This window comes from Alligator mississippiensis, chromosome 1 (assembly GCF_030867095.1).
Source record: "Alligator mississippiensis isolate rAllMis1 chromosome 1, rAllMis1, whole genome shotgun sequence".
Classification (NCBI taxonomy): Eukaryota; Metazoa; Chordata; order Crocodylia; family Alligatoridae; genus Alligator; species Alligator mississippiensis.
This window is the reverse complement of record NC_081824.1, coordinates 466,960,581-466,979,628: the sequence shown is the minus strand read 5'-3', so window position 1 is coordinate 466,979,628 and position 19,048 is coordinate 466,960,581. Positions and strand designations below refer to the sequence as shown.

The 19,048-nt window shown below is 46.7% G+C and overlaps 1 protein-coding gene across 2 annotated transcripts; it reads left to right on the top strand.

Annotated features, from left to right (window-relative positions):
* Positions 1 to 16: 16 nt before the first annotated feature.
* On the top strand, positions 17 to 17,310 carry PAAF1 (proteasomal ATPase associated factor 1). Of its 2 annotated transcripts, none has more exons than XM_006257949.4 (12): positions 17 to 89; positions 179 to 219; positions 3,745 to 3,848; positions 5,103 to 5,192; positions 8,039 to 8,137; positions 8,899 to 9,049; positions 10,947 to 11,141; positions 11,817 to 11,908; positions 13,331 to 13,446; positions 14,629 to 14,711; positions 15,291 to 15,373; positions 16,842 to 17,310. In XM_006257949.4, the coding sequence occupies exons 1-12, from the start codon at positions 43 to 45 to the stop codon at positions 16,917 to 16,919; spliced, it is 1,179 nt and encodes a 392-aa protein (XP_006258011.1). In that variant the 5' UTR covers positions 17 to 42; the 3' UTR covers positions 16,920 to 17,310. The 2 variants fall into 2 exon arrangements, with proteins under 2 accessions (XP_006258011.1, XP_059578390.1); XM_059722407.1 differs by having other exon boundaries at positions 63 to 81.
* Positions 17,311 to 19,048: the final 1,738 nt, after the last annotated feature.

The window sequence follows — 19,048 nt, the reverse complement described above, 5'->3', positions numbered from 1 at the left end:
CGGGGCGGGGAAAAAAGAATACACTTCCGGGGCGGTGCAGCAATGGCGGCGACCGTGCGGGTGCAGAGCGACTGGCACCAGGTGCTGAGGTGGGAGCCGCCGTCGCCCCTAACCACCGTGACCCCCTCTCCCCTCCCCCCCACCGGTGCGTCACTAACGGCCGTTTCTGCCGTTGCAGGAGGAACGAGGGCGAGGCCTGGCTGAGCTGCAGGAGCCCGGGTGAGTGCGGGGCCGGCGGGCGAGGGGGGCTATCACTATACATATAGATATATAGGTGCATAGGTAGAGGTATATAGGTATAGGTATGGATATGTTAGCGGCATTTCATTTTACTCACGGAAAAATGTGGATTTTTGGGTTACTTTGATTTTAAAAACAAAAATCCCCATTTCTTAGATATCAACACGTAACCCCAAATCCACATTTTCCCATGAGTAAAAGGAAACCTCACTGTATCTATATCTCTATATATATGTTAGTGGCATTTTGGAAAAAAATGTGGATTTGGGGTTATTTTTTTATATCCAAGAATTGGGGATTTTTTTTTTATCAAAGCTACCCAAAGTCTACGTTTTTCCATGAGTAAAATGAAACGCCATAATATATAGATCTGTATGTTAGCGGCGTTTCATTTTAATAATGGAAAACAGAAGTCTTCCAAAATCCATGTTATATTCAAGAAGTGGGGATTTTTTTTTTTAAATCAAAATAACCCAAAATCTGCTTTGTTCCATGAGTAAAACGAAACCCCACTATATCTATATATCTGTACCTCTCTCTATATATTTGTATTTCTGTATGTTAGTGGCACTTCATTTTAATCATGGAAATAATACGGATTTTGGGTTCCCTTTTTTTATATACAAGAATTGGGGATTTTTTTTTTTTTTAAATCAAAGTAACTCAAAATCCACGTTTTTCCCATGATTTAAAATGAAAGGCCACAGTATAGGTAAGTGTTGCTTCATTTTAATCCTGGAAAAATGCAGAGTTTGGGTTACCTTTTTTGTAACTAAAAATTGAGGATTTTTTTTTATCAAAGTAACCTGAAAATCTACATTTTTTTTTTTTTCCAGGATTAAAATGAAACATCACAATATCTATATCTCTGTGTTAGTAGTGTTTCATTTTAATCATGGAAAAATATGGGTTTTGGGTTACTACTTTTATATCCAAGAATTATTTTGGGGATGGCCATATAAATATAAATTTATGGCCATATAATAGCGTGGTTGCGCATGTATAGAAACATGAACCCAAAGTGTATAAACATATAAATAATACCAATGGGGGGGGGACTTTTTTCTCTGATTTAAAAAAAAATAACAAACAAAAAAAACCCAGGAGCCCTGCTAATTACCTTGTGTAGAAGCAGGACGTTGGCGGCCGCGGCCCTGCTGTTCGCCCTGTGGCAGGGTCTGGTGCAGTGCCTGGGGCTGTGTCATTTTGAGCTTGGATGATGGGTTCGTGTGGGCTGGTTTGGGCAGGGCTGATGCTGCCTCAGGCAGGGGTTGGGCTGGGTGGGAGCTCCCCGTCCAGCTCCGCTGCTCTGTGATTCAGCCCTTCTTTCCTCTGTTGAAGAGTCCCTGCTGGACAGGGCCTCCAGAGGTCATGGCTAGTCCAACCCCCCCAGTCAGCCCTGTCCAACCCAGCCCAGAATAACCCTAATCTAAGCTCATAGCAAACTACAGTCAGCCTGACAGGCATCATGCCTCAGCCTGCATGTGATTGATTCAACAGCACCTCGTTGTCTGTTCTGCCTGCCTTCCTCACCTCTTGTCTGACCGGAAGTGCAGTATGCCCGGGTCATTGTCTGTAAAGTGAGGTGACTGGTTTGCTCAGGACATGCCCAGATTTCATAGGCTAGTCCCAGCCAGTTGGTGAAAATTGAAAGATTGCAGGGGCACAGAGCAGCCCTGCCTGCTTGTCTCCACCTGCAGCAGCACTGCTGACTTTGGGTGGAGGCAGTGTCATGCAGATCCTTAAAATAATATGGTCACTTTACTGTAAAGGGACCTGGAGTCCTAGGCAGGCATCTGTGCTCATTGGGGCCAGTGGAAACTTCCACTCTCTGGGCAATGCCCATTTGTGCCGGATATGGAGCCTCTTGGACTGTGGGCCAAATTCTGTGACTAAACGACCATTGTGAACCTCCCGCTTTCTGCTGAAAGTGCAGGTTGTGTGGCTTCATCCTGTCCTGAGTAACCAAAAGGCAGAGCAGCACATGAAACTGAAAATAACAGCCCTTAACAGTGCACGCAGATGGTAGTCGGAGAGAGGGTGAGCTGTGCACCAGAAGTTAGCTATGTCTCATAATGCACTGCTGGACGGTGCATAGATACTCTGGTGGTGACACTGATATAAGAGCTCCAATAGAACAGAGTACTTCCCCCTTCTTGGTACTTGTACCCTTCAAATGCACAAGCTGCTTTTAGGTATCCAGGTTATAGCCATACTGGTCTAGAGGAAAAAGCAATCAGGACTCGAGGTAGAAGTGATATCTTTTATTCAACCAACTGTATTTTTGCAAAAAAATTTCTTTAGTTTAATTAATATGCTTTTAGTATCTTTTTGCTACCTGCTGCCTCCACGCGCATTCTTCGTCATTCTTTCCTCCTTGCAAATCAATATCTTCTCATCCCATATTTGTGTTGTTTTTCTGTGAGCTCCCTCTGGTTCATCAGTATCTGACTATAAATATCTGTGAAACGGTACGTGTTGTTCTAGGTGTGATTGTACTACTCTTCCCTTCTGAGATATATTGGAGTTTGAAATTATTTCAGCCACCTTCTTCTAGTGTCGTACTCGACTCTTATTTGCAGTCCAGCTTTGCTTCTGTACATCTGAATGTTATGTGCTTCCCAGGTTTCTCTCTGTCTCTGTCTCTTATTTTTCCTCCTAAGCAGAGTACTGTGCTGTAAGTATTCCAGTCTTTCAATCTGCTAAGTGTATACATCAAAGAAAAACAGTTAAGTTCAGTCACAGTTATTCTTAAATTGGGTGGTCTGTCATATTTCTATTCCATTTCTATTCCAAATAGGCAAGGCTAATTGGTAGGAACCTACTGAATTTGCGGTTTTGCAGATTTTGCGGAAACTGAAATCCGTGTAACCAACAACAACAACAAAAAGAAACTTCATAAAAATTAAATGCTGGCTCCCCAGTGGAAGCCAGCAAATGTTGCTGTTGGAAGGGGAAGGCCCTGGCTTGCAGGGCAGTGTGAAGGGCAGCAGACAAGATGGCAGCCGTTCCCAGTGGGGGAGAAGGGATGAGGGGCCTCTCTGCCAATCAGGACCGAGGGGTGGGGTGGCATGAAGGGCAGCCAGCAATCAAGATGGCAATCACCCCCTCATCCTTCCTCCTCCTCCTCTGGCCTCTTTACCAATCAACGATGAGGGGTGGGGCCACCGTGAAATGCCCATGAAATGTGCCTCAAGCAGGCCACGAAAAACCCTTTGTGTCGCTGCGATTTAAGTAGGTCCCTACTTATCATTCCTATTTTTTATGAATTTTCTCCCATATGTATTAACGTACCTGCTGAATCTCACTTCTCAGCAATTGCAGGGTTTTGTTCTCTAAATTTTGAATGCTCTGCAGTTATATTTTGTGTCTAAACAAGGCTGTCTGTGCTGTCATGAAACCTCTAAAGGTTAAAAATACATGCGGTGTCTAACTTGTATGCATAGTGTGCAAGCTGCTGATGCACCTTGTTCTCGATCTCTAATACCTGTCTTTTTTCTGCAGGGAAATCTACTTTGTATGGTAGCCTGACATGTCAGGGAGTAGGGTCAGATGGGATTCCAGAGATCTCAGCCTCTGAGGGTTTTGTTGTAAGCGAAATAACCAAGGTACTCTGTTCCAGTGTAACTGTGTGTTTGGCTAGTCTGGCTAATGCTTAAAATTAAAGTACCTGACTACTTATTAACTAGTGTGAAGCTGGCAGAACTATGTGCCAGTTCCTACACTACCTCATGATCCAGTCCTTAGCCTAGAGAGACCATAATGATTTGTCCTTATTGGAAAAGGGTAATTGCACCAGTTGATTCACTGTATGGAGTGGGGTTTCGGTTTTGGACTGTGTCTTCAAACACTAAGAGAAACCACACCAGTAAACCTTTTTCACTTAGAATCTGTTTAATCATCAGTGGGGATCTTCCAAGTCACATGCCTTGTTTGCTTAGGTGTACTGACACCGGGCAACACTAGGTAATAACTTATAAAAATTGTGAAGTTATGCTGGTGAGCTGCCAGGTTTTGAGTTATATCTGCTGTGGCTTGGCCAATTAAAGCCCTTGATCATGCTTTAGCCAGAAGGAACTGTGTTTGAAACATGCAGAGAAAGGAAAGCGTCAGGTGAAAACAAGCTTCATTTTTCAGGTTTTCCTATTGAGTGAAGGTACTTAAGCATCATGTGCAAACTGTGATTTGGAGTTTTTGGTGTCTGTTATGGCAGTAAGTGCTCTGCAGTCCATCTGTGTTGCTTTGCCTTCAGTTGTCATATGAACAAAGAGGAATTATGTATAAATGCTCAGAATCCCAAGGTGCTCTCTCATTTAATTGATTCAGCGCGATGATGCTGAGACATGCTAGTTTTTGTAATCCAAGTTCCATATGTACTGGGTTTATGCTTAATTCAGGGTACAAACAGAAAAGTAATCTCATAGTTAATAAAGTCTGAAAACCTAGCTTTGGGTTTTTGTTTTGCTTCCTACAATACCAGTGACAAAAGTGTGTGAAGTGGAAGCTAATGGATGTTTCTGATGGACAAAACCCAGTTAAGTCATCGGGATTGATGCACTGGCCTGATCCAGGTAGCCCAGTATTCTGCTGTTAGCAGTGGTCCATATCAGCACTTTCAGAGGAAGATGCAAAAGCAGAAGACAGTAATGGGAACCTGCTCTCAGAAAATGATCTCATCCAGGTTGTTCTCCCATTATTGCAATACTAATAGGGATAACAATTTTGTCAATGAAGTGAGTAGGTTTTAAGGAGGTTCCTTTTTTTAACTCTAGTTGCGCATAAGAAAGAATAATGTTTTAGGTGGTTTTATCAAGTAAAATTATTTGTATTAATACTTCTATTCCTTTTTTCCCCTCCTCTAGAAGAGTATACTCATTTCCTGCCCTCATGAAAATGCCTCCACAAAGTTTTTGGCACCATACACTTCTTTTTGCAGAATTCATCAGAAAAGTGTAAGTAGTTTTTTTCTGATCAGTTGGGAAATGCATGGAGCTAGAAGTTAACAATACTCTTTAATTCATCTGTAATTTCTGCAGGCTACTTAAGGTAGTGGAATGCAACATGCCTTTGCCTAGAAACTTACCAACGAATGCTTTCGGTCTGTTTGGAATTAGAAAGTGAAAACAGTGGCTAACCTTTAAATTTGGTCCCTTCTAGTGTCCTAATGTGGGAATATTTGCAAACGATGCACTGTTAATTCTACGGTCCATTAGGCCACTTAAGGCAGATATCTGGTGGTTTTAACTAGGTATGTAAAAGGTTAAATGGTAATTATATTTATACCGTTTAACTTTTACCATTTGCCTCCTGCACCGTGCTGCTCCCTTCCCCATCCATATGCAGCCACCACTGCGCTGCTACTGCTCGGCTAAGGGCTTGCCCTGGTGCTGTGGCTCCTAACGGAGGTGGTCAACCTACAGATAGATTCTGTGGGCACCATCCTGCATGGCATGTCTGTCTGCCAGGCCAGTAGTGGTGAAGTTCCTAGTCAGGTGGCTCTTTGTCCCATACATCACGAACTTATTGTCAGCAGTGTGATCAGAGCATTTAATTCCCTCCTTGGCAGGCTCAGCAGAGAGGCTCGGGGCTGAATGGCTTGTGAATGAGTCCCCTTCTGCCTGAAAAATTTGTCCTTCAGGGCAATGTGGGGGCAGTTGCCTACTGCTGCCTGCAGTGCACCTTCTCTGGATGAGAGGATTTGCTTCCGTCAGCTTTCAGAACATCACCTCCCACCAGTTTTGTTCATTATTTTAAATCAATTCTGCTTACTGTTGAACTTGTAAATGTGTTCCAGGTAATCCTGGCACCTCCCTCCCCTGCAATCCTTGTATTGGGAACTTGTTAGCTAATGACACAGTAAGATAGAACCTGACTGAGGACACTGCTTTTGGCACATGATATTTGTGCGTGGTTTGGGTAGGGATATAAGTCCTTGCTGTGGCTGAAATGCCTTTGCTAGCTGGGCTGTTGGTTATAGCTGTGTTGGTCTAAGGCAGTGGTCCCTAACTGGTCGAGTGCAATCGACCGGTCAATTGGGCAGCCTCTTTTGGTCAATCCTGGGCTGGGGAGGCTGGGTGCATGCGTGCATGCACCTCCCCGCCCCCCAGCCCAGCAGGTCAGTCTCTGGGGGAGGGAAGGAGCAGAGGCCAGATCGAGGCACCCACAGTGAGGAACTAATGGTGCAGTCCAGCCAGGAGCAGGGGAAGGTGAGTGGAGCCCCAACCTGGCCAGGTAGCAGGAGGATTGGGGCCTGGGGGGGCTCCCACCACTGGGTGCACCCCATTGGAGGCCCTGGGGGCACGTGCCCTTCCATCTCTGTATGGGGTGGAGGCAGCTGCCCGCTGCACCTTGAGCCCTGCTGCAGCTGGCTACGTGAGGGTGCAGCTCAGCCCAGCAGCAGGATACACGTGGTGTCCAGCTACTCCCAGGCCAGCTGCAGCAGGGATCGAGGTGCAAAACCAAGTCTTCAGCAGCAGCTGCCTCCACCCCGCATGCAGATGGTGGGGCATGTGCCCCTCTCCAAATGCAGGGCAGCATGGGCAGCTGCAGCAGCAGTAAGGGGGAGGGAGTGGGGCGGGCCCTGCACAGCTGGGGTGGGCATGGGAAGGAGCTACAAGTGGCTTGTCAGGGTGTGGGGGGGCAGGAGATGTGCCCCCAGATCTGCATGCTTTATGAAGTAAAGCTCATGGGCTCGTCTACAAAAGGTGTTTTGTAAATTCTCTTTTTATACTACCTGGAGCTCATGTGAAGGAACGCCATAATCGTCAGAGCTTTCTGTGCCCTGGAGAGATGAGCAGAGCTCTGAAATTCAGGGAGACCTTACTATCTCAATTAGGAGGTGTTTGAGAACTGTTGCAATGGGCACAGACAGTGCTGCGACTTATGGGGCCAGGATGAGGTTCCCAACAGTCAGCCAATGGTTTGGAGCAGGGGTTCCCAACCCCTGGGCTGCGGCCCGGTACTGGGCCGCAAAGGGTTGGCTGCTGGGTCGGAAGTCCAGAAGTGACTGGCACACTGTGCACCAGCAGCCAACTGTTTTTAATACAAAGTATAAAAAGGCTTGGCTGCCTGCTTGCAGTATGCTGGTCACTTCCAGTCTGCAGTTTGCTGGTCTGCAGCATAAAAAGGTTGGCAGCCCCTGGTATGGAGAACACCTAAAGGTAGTGGATAGGAAATGCTGAAGAGAGGATGTCTGGAATTGTGCCTCTCCCTTGGTCTTAGGCACCTACATGAGACAGATTCACAGCTTGAAACCCTCAACCCTATGCTTGTGTGCCTCAGTCGTCCATTCCCAAGAAGCTGGAGCCCTGGGTACAGTTCCCTCCTCAGCTTGAATGAAAGCAACTCCACATCACCCACGTCCCAGCCAGATCCTGTCAGCACCATGTTCTTGAGCGAGGGGATGACAGTTTCTCTACCAAACATTAATTGGGAAATACTCACTTAATGTCCCTTCCACCCTAAAACCTGACCAGGTATCCTTGTTAGACTGAACCAGAAGACCAAGTTGTTCTTGTACACATTCTTACCATCAGCTAATTTCTTGTTAACTCCTCTATTCCTATCACAAGAACTACATTTGTGAAGAGTCTCATTAGACAAGAAGTGGGCATCTATAGATGGAAGGACTTGACTGCAAGTCCTCAGATGCCATGATATAATCTGCAATGTCTGTCTCTAGACTATGCAGTTCACGGGCCTTCTTCAGGGCAAAATTGTCTTGTTGCAAGCAGAAAAAGTGCATATGTCCAGGGTCACACACAGCATATGTCATATATGATGGTGTCTTTCCAAACAGGTCACCTGCATTGATATCTCCAGTGGCGGAGGGCTTGGCGTGTCTACCAGCACTGATGGGACCATGAAAATCTGGCAGGCTGCTAATGGAGAGATAAGAGTAAGAACTTCAACTATGCTTCTGAGCTTTGTCTGCTTTTCTTGGGTTCACAAATTCCAGTCTCAGCCATAACTTTGGCTTTTAAATGTGCACTGTAGATCCAGCACAGATAGAATTCTGTCTTTTGAGGGAGAAGTGTATATGAATTTGACTTATCAGATCAGTGCGAGGCCTGTATAAGACTGTTACCATCTCCTGAGGGAAGTAGCAATCATAGAAACTCTTGCTGAGGCCCACTCAATATAAGTGTGTGAAAGCATGGTTAGAAATGGTGCTGCTTGCAATAGTTGTTCACTGTCAGTGTCCAGTCTACCTGGTAAAAGCACCAAAGCTAACTAAAAGGAGAAAGCAGGTTATGTGAAACTGTCTTGATCCTTAATAAGTTCTTTTTGAACATGTATTTTTCCAGCATAGTTCTCTGGTTACTTGTGTTATCAACCACTTATTCCCAAAACAGGATGGTTTCTTGAGCTTAACAACTGCTTCTCATAGCAAATGGCAGTATGTCGGTATCCCACTGGTAGATCTTTTTCCAGCCATTGATCCATGCTTTCAGATGGCACACAATAACCTGAATTATATCTAGAACCTCAGTGAGTCATCAACCAGAAGATGTTTGCCCCAAGCCTGTGTTAACATAGAGTTGGTTAGAGGTGTTCATGATCTGGTTAGAAACACTGTACTACCTAGTACTGCATAACTTCATATAGGCTGGCCTAAGAATGATGACAGAACTAGCACATAGTTCTTTGTTTTTCCAGAGACAGTTGGAAGGCCATGTGTATGATGTGAATTGTTGCAGGTTCTTCCCATCGGGCCTTGTGGTTCTGAGCGGGGGAATGGATGCCCAGCTAAAGATCTGGTCGGTGGAAGATGCCAGCTGCGCAGTAACCTTTAAAGGTCACAGAGGAGGTACAGTGAATTGGCCTTTAAATGCTTAATCTTCTGCTTGTATAATTGTGTTGTACCAGAGGCCTGAAGTTTGAGCACCAAACTACTGTGCTTTGCACTGTGTATTTCTATTAGATGCCTCAGATAATTTATTTTTTTTTACTTCCAAGCATTTGTTATACTCCCAAAAAAACCCAGATAGAAAAATAGTATTCTAGACACTAGAGGCTGGTCCTGTTACAGATGTGGATTTTTTTTTTGTGATGCATTAAAAGAACACAGGGAAAAATAGTGTAATGACACCTTCTGAGTGCTCAGGGCAGCAATTTGTACAGCTGTAGCTATGCAAAACTTCTTGTTATACTAAACCGGCTCACATACCCTGAATTATATGCAGGCATCACACATGCCTTCCATTTAACTAAGCTAATCCAGCGTTCCCAAGATATTCAGATGAGCAGTTGCTTCAGATGTTCTTTTCTTTTACAACTGTCCCACAATGGGTTAGGAGCCTTGCAAAGGCTCTGTTCTTGCCCAAAGCATGTGCTCTCTGCAGTGAGTAGGACAGTGGAAGAGAAAGGAAAACAGTGAGGTTGTGTGGCTCTTCAGTGGGCTTGTTTTTTAAGGATGATTTTTGATTACTTTGCCTCCCTTCACTCCCTGTAGACTCCTTGGCACTGACTGAGAACACAGTGTGTGTGGTGTTGCAACTGAAGTGAGTTGGGGCTTTCAGTCCAGTTGCCAGTGCCCAAGAATCCACATTGCAAGCAAACAAAATATAAGTGGGTTAATCCTGGTGAAAGGAGACAGAATGATATCTCTTTGCTCCTAGAAAGAGGTTCTTGAGCAGTACAGCTTCAGTGGCTGTCACCCTTTCTGGTCCAGCTACTGTCGTGTATGTATAGAGACTTTCAAAGCACTTTAAATACAAGCACACACCTGCCTCAAGTGTTGAACTAGTGGAATCCCTATAGGTCCCTCCCATACATGCATTATAAGCTAGACCTGGGCTGCTGGAGAGAATAGAAGCCAGTCCCTTTTTTTCCCCTTGTACCTTGTTAAATTATCCCTCACATCTGTATCTCCATGTTGTTTAGTGATTAGAGCGAAAGGAGCAGAGTTGTCTGGGATCCATACTCCATTACCTGTCCCAGTGATTCTCAACTGGGATGAACCCTATGGCACCTTGATCTTTTTAAGGGTGCCTCACAATATTAGTTCTGCTGAGTGATTAGTTCTACATGCGATTCATAAAATAAGCCCAGAGATTTCAAAGAGGAATCTGTAGCATTGAAACCATTCTGCCCTGTTTGGAGCTTTTTGAGATCTTTGTAACAGAAGAATTGCTTTATTATTTTTTGCACTCAAGAAATGAGTAAAATGAAGAGCTGGCATTTTTCAAGGGGGTCTCTGAGTTGTAAAGAGGTTGAGAGCCACTGTTCTAGAGTTGCAACCCTTGCAGGCATCTAGAATAATTCAATTAGGTTGCTTTGGGTTTCATTTGATGTGTGCTGAAAAACAGTCCTGGCATTTGAGCTGGCTCCCTTTGAACATTGCTTCTGTGTATAGAGTGATTGCATATTATAACTGTCCCAATGTACCTGTTAGAAACGATGGCGTGTAGTCAGTAAAAGGAAATTGTTAGAGAACATTTAACAGCTGGGGGAAAACCACTCTTTCCTGTGTGCTGTGTTTGGATGAAATAGCTGTTGCTAATCTGCCCACATTTATGAAAGGGTTATCTAATCATTGGCCGTATTAAGGGTGCAAGTAATACAGAGTTGAGGTAGGTTTACCCAGTTTGACCTATTGCCTGTAGGATTCTGAGGCTTGCCTTCCAGAGCAAGACAGATACCCTTTGTCTGTCCCTTCCTTCTTCCCTCCTGAGTGCTCTTACTCTCTCTTTACCTTGGTTTAGGAATCTTGGACACAGCCATCGTGGATCGGGGGAGAAATGTCCTTTCCAGCTCTAGAGATGGCACTGCTCGCCTCTGGGATTGTGGGAAGTCTGCTTGCCTAGGAGTGATTGCTGACTGTGGTTCTCCTGTCAATGGCATTGCTGTGGGTGTTGCTGACAATTCTCTCAACTTGGGCACGCCAGAGATAGCCCCCAGTAAGTAATAATATGTGAAAGCTTCAGATTTCCTCTTCAGAGTGCTTGCAGTTCAGATGACTCTGTAGAGTAGAGGCAGAATACAGAGCTGCAGTTGAGAAGGGCCCAGCTCATGGAGGGCAAGACTGCTGCTCATCTGCCAGCTGAACTGCATGAGGGGCATGTTTTAGTTTACGTTTTTCCCTCCAACCCCATCGGCATCCCCCTTTATACTAGCTTCACCCCAGTGACCTCATGGATTTCCATGGCAAGAGCAGTTTGTTCTGTTAGCTTCTCTGGTTTCACCAGGGGGGACCAGCAGGAATTGGGGGAGGCTCTGTTCCCTCGGGCAGTACCCGGGGTTTCTAGGAGCAGTGGCCACAGATTGTTAGAGAGAAGGCTCAGGCTGGACATCAGGAGACATTACTTTACAGTTAGGGCTGCCAGACTCTGCAGTGGGCTCCCAAGTGAGGTGGTGCTCTCTCCTACCTTGGGGGTTTTCAAGAGGAGGCTGGACAGATATTTGGCTGGGGTGATATGATCCCGGCACCCGTTCCTGCCTGGGGCAGGGGTTGGACCTGATGATCTGTTTAGGTCCCTTCTGACCCTAAGTACTATGATACTATGAAGCTTCCCCGGGTTTGTTGCTAAGATGTGTTGTGCGGCCACTGATAACGTTAATGCTCGTTTTAACAGGTGAGCGAGAAATTGGCACAGAAGACAAAATCCTGCTGTTGGCTCGGGAAGACAAGAAGCTCCAAGGTGTGGGATTACAGAGCAGGCAGCCGGTAAGCATCTCCTGGGCCCTCTGTCAGAAGATACCAACAGGAAGCAGTGAGTATTGCTTAGTATGCCTGTGTTCTGGGTCCCTCAGCAAAATGCAGTCATTTCTCCTTGTTGGAGCGTGTGTATTGGGAACACATGCATGACTGCACGCTGAAATAGGCATATGCCAGTAATTCTCCACAGCACTCGGCAACTCTCCCGTTCCTTTTAAAGCAGCTTGAAAATAACATGCGTCCATAGCCTTAATGTCCTGCAGCCTCTCTGCCTTGGTCTGCGAATCCAGACCTGGAGCCTGCGTTATTGTGTTGTTTTTCTGTGAGTTGTAATACTGTACAAATATTTCAGTAGTTTAATAATGATGGACTTCTATGCCACAGCCTCCTAAAGTTGGTAGTTTATCATCCCAGCTGTTTGCCTTTCTCTCCCTCTGGCTGCTGCTTCAAATCTTACCAAACAGTATTTCGTTGGGTATGAATTCAGGGGCTAGCTGTGTAAATGAACTATACTACTTGTGTGTATCTTGATCCAAATCAGTCCAAAGCTGTTTAAACAAGAGCTTTCAGTACAAACACACACACACAGGGCAAGTAGTGCTACCCAAGAGCAGAAGCTGCCTTAGTGTCCCCTCTAGTTCTATCCGGGCAGTATCCTACATGGTAGTGTGAACAGCAAGGGGTCAAAATATCTGCTTGCTCCACTGAGCTTTGAGGGTGGATTTATAAGCACTCATGGCCTTAAACGCTTGTCCTCTTTATTCAGGTACTGATGAATGTAAATCGAGATGGGTTCATCTGCCCAGTGTATTGGGGTTAGTAGGGGTACAGTCTCAGGGAATGGGACTCATGCACAATGCAGGCATCTCTGTTTTGTAACATCTTCCACTCATACTGCTTCCCCAAACGCTGAGCAGATTGAAATCTGCTCACCACGTGTAAATAGAGAAGGGGAAAGAGTGAAGAGGCAGAGGCAAGCAAGAGCAGACATGGTGGCTGATGCTGGCCTTCCACCAATGCTAACAAAACTATGCCAAGGGACGGAGGGAGCCTGCTACAAGGGGTGTAGGGAGAGACGGGCCTGTGAGGAATGCTGCAGAAAGTTTATGATGGGGAGGTGGCACTGTCAACGCAGCACTGATTCTGATGCCTTTTCTTCTCACCAAGGGAAACCCCAAGGGGCTGACCATGTCGTGCCCGTGCTGGACTGCTCCTGGGGCCCTTTGCAATCTTGTCTCGTGGGCAGGAAGAAGAGCTATTAGCTCTGCGTGGTTCTGCCCATATATATAGCATTGTCTAGGATTTCTGCTGCTTCCTGAATAAATTGCCTGTTCCCTTTCCTTGGGACCCCATCGGAAATCATTCTGCTAGTTTCTGTTGTCTGTAATCCGTGAATAATCTCCTGGTTGTTCCCCCCCCTGTTGTGGCCAGGTGTTTCTCTTTGTTGGCTCTGATGCCTTCAACTGCTGCACATTCCTCTCAAGCGTTTATCTGCTGGCAGGGACTCAGGATGGAAACATATATCAACTGGATATGAGAAACACAACGTGAGTGCACCATGTGTGTGTGGTGGGGAAGGGGATTTGAAGCCCTTGCATGATTTGGAAGCTGGGCAAAGTAGTTGAACAGTTGTGAATGCTCCGTGAGGTCACAGTCTCCTGGTTGGCCAGAGAACACTGGTAACGTGGTCAGTTATGAGGCAGTCATGCTTTCGATGCCATTCTTGGGGGGGCCTCAACTGAAAAGACCTCTGCTATTCAGCTCCTGACCTCTCTGCAGGGACTGCCCAGGAGAAGACTGCTTTTGGTAGTGACTGCTCTTCCACTAGGACCTGCATTGAGAACCAAGACTACTGAGCGACTCAGTGGTCTGATTGACCTATTTAGATGCTGGTCTTAGGCAGTGGGTGCTTATCCAGGGCTCTGGAAATCCCTAGCATATACTCAGAGCCATAGTAACATAGCAGATGAACAGAACCCCTGAAAGAAGCACTCCTTGTTGGACATCATCTTACCATCTATCCTGCAGCCAGTACAGCTCAGCCTACCGTGTACCAGACAGAAGCCTCACCCTTTGCTTCCTTTGTCAAGAAGCCAAATTTTGTAGACGACACACAATACATGCCTCAAATGGTACACTTCTACAAGCAACAGAGTCCTTATTTTAATTTAGCATCTCTTTGAACAATTTGAGTGCTTCCTTCTATTAATAACTCCTGTTTCTAGGGTTGTGGTGAACTTCATATGCGAGTGTCTAATGCATGCTCCAGCTGGGGAGTTGTGCTGTTGGGACTTTGGGATAAAGACCCCAGAGGTCCAGTATTCCAAGCCTAACAATTCCCTTTTCTCATACTGGATAAGCTTTAAACACCTGCTCATTTTGTTAAGGGCCAGTCTTTCCTTAAAACCTTGCCTGAAAGCAGTCAGTTCTGTCATAGCTTCCTGAAGCACTTATGAAGAGGAATCATTATTTTAATCCATCTGCTGAAGGAGAGAAGCTGGAGCTGTGCTGACTGTAGGCCTCTGCCTTTCCAGTGTTCACCCTTGTCCATGACGGTTAACCATTAGCAAGCCACTCCTGTACAGTACCCTTGTGCCTCATGATCTCATAATACAGCTGTAACCACTGCCTTGCTCTGTTCTTCTCCATTTTTTCTTGATTTGTAATTGCACGTGGGAGTGCTCTTTGGATATATAGTACCTTGACCTTGTGTTTCCTTCTTTTTCTAGGGCTCCAGTTCAGGTCATTCACAGATCAGGAGCACCGGTGCTTTCCCTGCTGCCTTACAGAGATGGATTCATTGCCAGCCAAGGTAGTCCAAGAGATTTGGTTGTGCCAATAGTATTCATTTTGCAGTCTTGTTCCCTTTATCATAAACCTCACCCTTCTTGTGTGCATAGCTCTCTGAAGAGAGCAGACGAATTGGCTTTTGCTCACAGTTGGCTGAATCTAAACCAAAGTATTAAAGGCAGTTCTATGCATATTACTGGCTTGGGGAGTGAGATGATGGCTGGTTATCCAGGTAACCTTGAGACAGCACATGGAGGACAAACGGTGACATAATGGGAGCAGTGTCAGACCCATCAGCAACTTCCTCACTTCTTTTCTTTTGTCTTCATTCCTACATGCTGTCCTTGACCAGTCAATGCAGGAGGCATCCCACAATGCAAAGGGATTTTCCGAGGGTCAGCCTGACCCCTCTTGGTCCAGTTCTCGTGTTCCCAGGGCTCTGCTGTACGTGTAACGTGCAGGTGTTTTGCACTGTTGGGTAGCAGCAGCTGCTGGGCACTGATATGAGACAATTGCTGTAGATGGCAGCCTGCCTCTGCAGTTGTTAGAACCGATGGCCTCTAATTAATTGTGTTCCTTCTCTGCCTGTGTTTTTTTCTAGGTGACGGAACATGTTTCATTCTTCAGCAGGATCTGGATTACACCATTGATCTCACGGAAGCTGACTGCGACCCTGTGTACAAGGTAAAGAGAAATCTGCTTCCTGTTGGCCTCAGGAGAGGAAAGTACCAGCCAGGATTGGCTGCCGTTAGCTGGTGATTGATCGATTGACTTATTTTATCTCTCTAGTCAACACCTTTTCAGCATGAATTTTCAAGGTTTTATTTTCTCATTCCATAATCTTAGCACTGAAGAGGAATAAGTCTTGGCAGAGTGCGTCGTGCACATAGGGAAGCTGAGTCAGAGAGGGCGAGGGACTCGAGCCTCATCAGAGAGTCTGTCAGTGCTCTGATTTGAACTTGAGAGCTTCTGTTTCTGATCAGGTTTCTCTGACTTGAAAGGGTTGTTTTACTTGGGGGGTCACTTGCTGTACATTTTCCTAACTGTACAGAGCTGCCCATGCTACATATTCGGAATCTTGAAAGACCTAAATAAGGGTCCCCCATTCCTTTCCCACCCCACCTCTCCTGTTCCCATTCTTTATTTCCTTGTACTCCCTCAGCTGTTGGTGAGTATGCTGGGTTGCAGCAGTTACGCTATTAGTATTCTTCTTTTAACCCCCTTCCATTGCAGTCAGATTTAGCCCTGTTATCCTAATGCAGTCCTCCTGAGGGCAGAAGTGAGCTGACATTCTTTACTGTAGGAAATATTGGAGCAAGCATAATCTGTTGCCTGTCAGAGGAAGAGCATCTTGTGAACAGAGTGCTCTCGACCAGCCATCTTTGAGACCCCTTCAAACTGAAACACATGCAGAGTGGGGCAGGAACCATCCTTGTTTCTGACCTAAAACACAGGACCCAACCATTCCTTCCTAACATTTACCTCCTTTCTTGCTTCTGACCTCTCCCAATGGGAATTCCTGGGGACCTGAAACACTCTTAACTAAGTTACCTTGGCTCTGCAGCTGGTTTAGGAGAGCTGAGCTAGGCAGGATCACCAATTTTCTTCCTCCCCAGCTCAGAAAACAAGGACACTTGAACACTTGTTTCTTTTCAGGCTTCATGTGTGCTCACACGCAGCCTTCAGGCACTATAATAAGCCTTTTTTCTGGAGTTACGCAAGTTGCTGGCAGCTGTGAACTGTCAAGGCCACATTTTTTCCTAGCAGAATTTCTAATGGCAGATGAGCAGAGCCACCAATTGAAAGAGGTTCCCCCAAAAAATTCAAAGGATCTCACCTATGAAATCCTCCTTTTTGGAAATCAAAGGACCCAGGGCTTTATTGTGCTGAGTGATTATTCAAACCAAAGTCCCTGTCTTGTTTTCCACATAGTCAGACCTCAAAGTTTGCCACTGCCAGGTGCCTGTCACTCAGTGTCTCAGTAAAAGTCTTTTTAAGGAAAGATTTTAAGAAGAGTTAATGGGGACTTTTTCTCCTTCTGTGCGTGGCTTTGTGCAGGAGAGAGGACAGAGGTGTTTGTGGAGATGGTAGATGAGGACAGTGTTCATCTAAGAGCCTGAGTGTGTAAACTGTGTTTGTTTGTCTTCTCCAGGTTGCTGCATGTGAAAAAGAGATCTACACGTGCTGTCGAGATGGGATAGTGAGGAGATACCAGCTCTCCAACTGCTGACCTTTCGGGTTAAGGAAAACAGAGGAACTAAGAACCCAACCCATGTGTCAAAGTAGCATTTTCACACAAACAAGCAGCGCCACCCTCCTGCAACCATGCCGCACATCCAAAATGCCTCCTGGCTTCAAGAACGTCAGGATAAAACTCTAAGCATAGGGCAGTCCATAGAGTTCTCGAGGATGGGTGTTGTGCTGCTTATTACACACAGTGTTTAGACTGTATTTCCCAGTACGTGGCCCCGAAGTGCAAGACCCTTTTCTACCCACAGTATATTTCTGTTCAATGGGTAATGGTTATTTCTATGAGAAAATGACCTGGGGTTGGGCCTCAGGCCCTGGGGTATTCAATCAGGCAGTATGATTGAAACAAAAGGAGTGACTTTGGATAACAACTGTCCTGAGAAGCATGTCTGTTTTTCAAGGAGAGATTGACTGTGTCTGTTTGAGAGATTGACTGTGATGAGCACGTACAACTCGGTGCTCTTGGCTGCAAGAAGCCTGCTTGCTTTTGTGAATGGAATGAGTATGTGGGAGCCTAGAGATCAAGCAGCTACTGCTTCTCACTGCACTTCCAGAGGTCTGAGTTCAAGTCCTGCATGTGTGCCAAAGAATGCTGTTGTTCAGTCTAGCGGTGAAAAGGTACCCAGCAAAGGCAAATCCAGGAGTGGGAGGGATGCAGTGGAGCAGTCATACTCCTCCACCTTTCCACAGTGAAGGGCACCTACTGATGGACCTATTTCCCCAGGTGCCTAGGTGCCGTGCTGGGTGAGGGGAGCAGGTGAGGAAGGGAGACCCTGCCTATTGCTGTCATCAGCTGACCCAAGGGTGGCTGTCCCCCTTCAGCCAGGGGCTGTGGGCAGCAGCTGAACAGGGGGCCGGGTCCCTGCTCCTTCCCTCTCCATCACCTCTCCCTTGCAACTGTAGCCCTCAGGCCAGCAGGGAAAGCCAGGGGGTGGGCAGGGAGCAGGAGTGCCTGGAAGTAGGGAGATCTCCCACTGAGGCCACCATCTCTTGGTGCAGCTTCCTTAGCTGGCTCCCTCGGGCAAGCAGGGACTTGGCACCCAGTGCAGCTGCTCCCCCCAGGCCCTGGGTGCATCAGGACACGAGCAGTCCAATGGCTTCCCCTGCCCCAGAATCGGCTAGAGACTGTGGTGGCAGCAGGTTTCCAGCCGCTCCTGCTCCCCGCCACCTCAGCATCCCTCACGTTCTGGGAATGAGCACAAGAAGGCGGGACTGCCCCCAGCCAAGCTGGCCACTGCAAGCTGCTGCTGCTTCCCTGCGCTCCTGGCTGGAGCAGGATAGGAGCAGTCCTGGGGCTCCTCTGCTCCTGGCTCAGCCAGATAGTGGGGGCAGTGAGCAGGCAACCCCTGGTGGACAGTGCACTGGAGTCGAGCTGTGTGGAGAGACTACCTGCTCCGGGGTCTCCAAAAAGCACCTGGGTGGTGCTGTCCTGGCCTGCTCTGCCCATGCAGGGGTGGGAAAGGGGGTACTGGTGGCATGTCCTGCACCCCCCCCCCCCTTTCCAAATTCCTGGATCCACTCATGGCCCCCAGCCCTTCCCACCTGGAAGTCAGAGGCTCACCACACCCTTCAGCAACGTTACGGGAACTCGTGCCTCAAGCGCAGTAACCCGATGGATGGGCTCTTACGCTCAGGTGGACATTTCCCTTGTGGATCAGCAGCTGTGATTTGGATGTCAAATTTGATGTGAGATTTCAATTTGATCACTGGAGCTAATTACATGTGTTCCCATAGTTAAAAAATCTCCATGGGGAGTACAGCTGTTGCAGCGAAGGATGCATTCAAATGCCATTGCTGGATTTTGTTAAATACAGCTCCTGGCACATGGACCCCAAACAGGTTGGTTTTTCCACTGGGTTCCAAATCCTGGTAACGACAGACCCTGCCATTCCTTGAAACATCAGGGGAAAATATTTAGTCTTGTGAGCTCGGGCTTGGCTACCGCCTTCCTGCATGTGTGGAAACTCATTTCTTAGCACAGGGGATTGAAGAATAAGTGATGGGCCATCTCCACTCCTCTGCTGTTTTAATTCAACTTCGCTGCTGACTCCCTGTGACCTTGAACAAGCTTCATTGCTTAGTAAGGGGACGTGCTGGCAGTAAGAGGGG

What these genes read in the sequence shown, in the direction of transcription:
- PAAF1 (XM_006257949.4), top strand. Translation starts at nt 43, where the DNA reads ATGGCGGCGACCGTGCGGGTGCAGAGCGACTGGCACCAGGTGCTGAG. An exon ending in CTGCTAATGGAGAGATAAGA is followed by an intron (nt 8,138 to 8,898) that starts GTAAGAACTTCA and finishes TTGTTTTTCCAG; the next exon opens with AGACAGTTGGAAGGCCATGT. An exon ending in TGGATTCATTGCCAGCCAAG is followed by an intron (nt 14,712 to 15,290) that starts GTAGTCCAAGAG and finishes GTTTTTTTCTAG; the next exon opens with GTGACGGAACATGTTTCATT.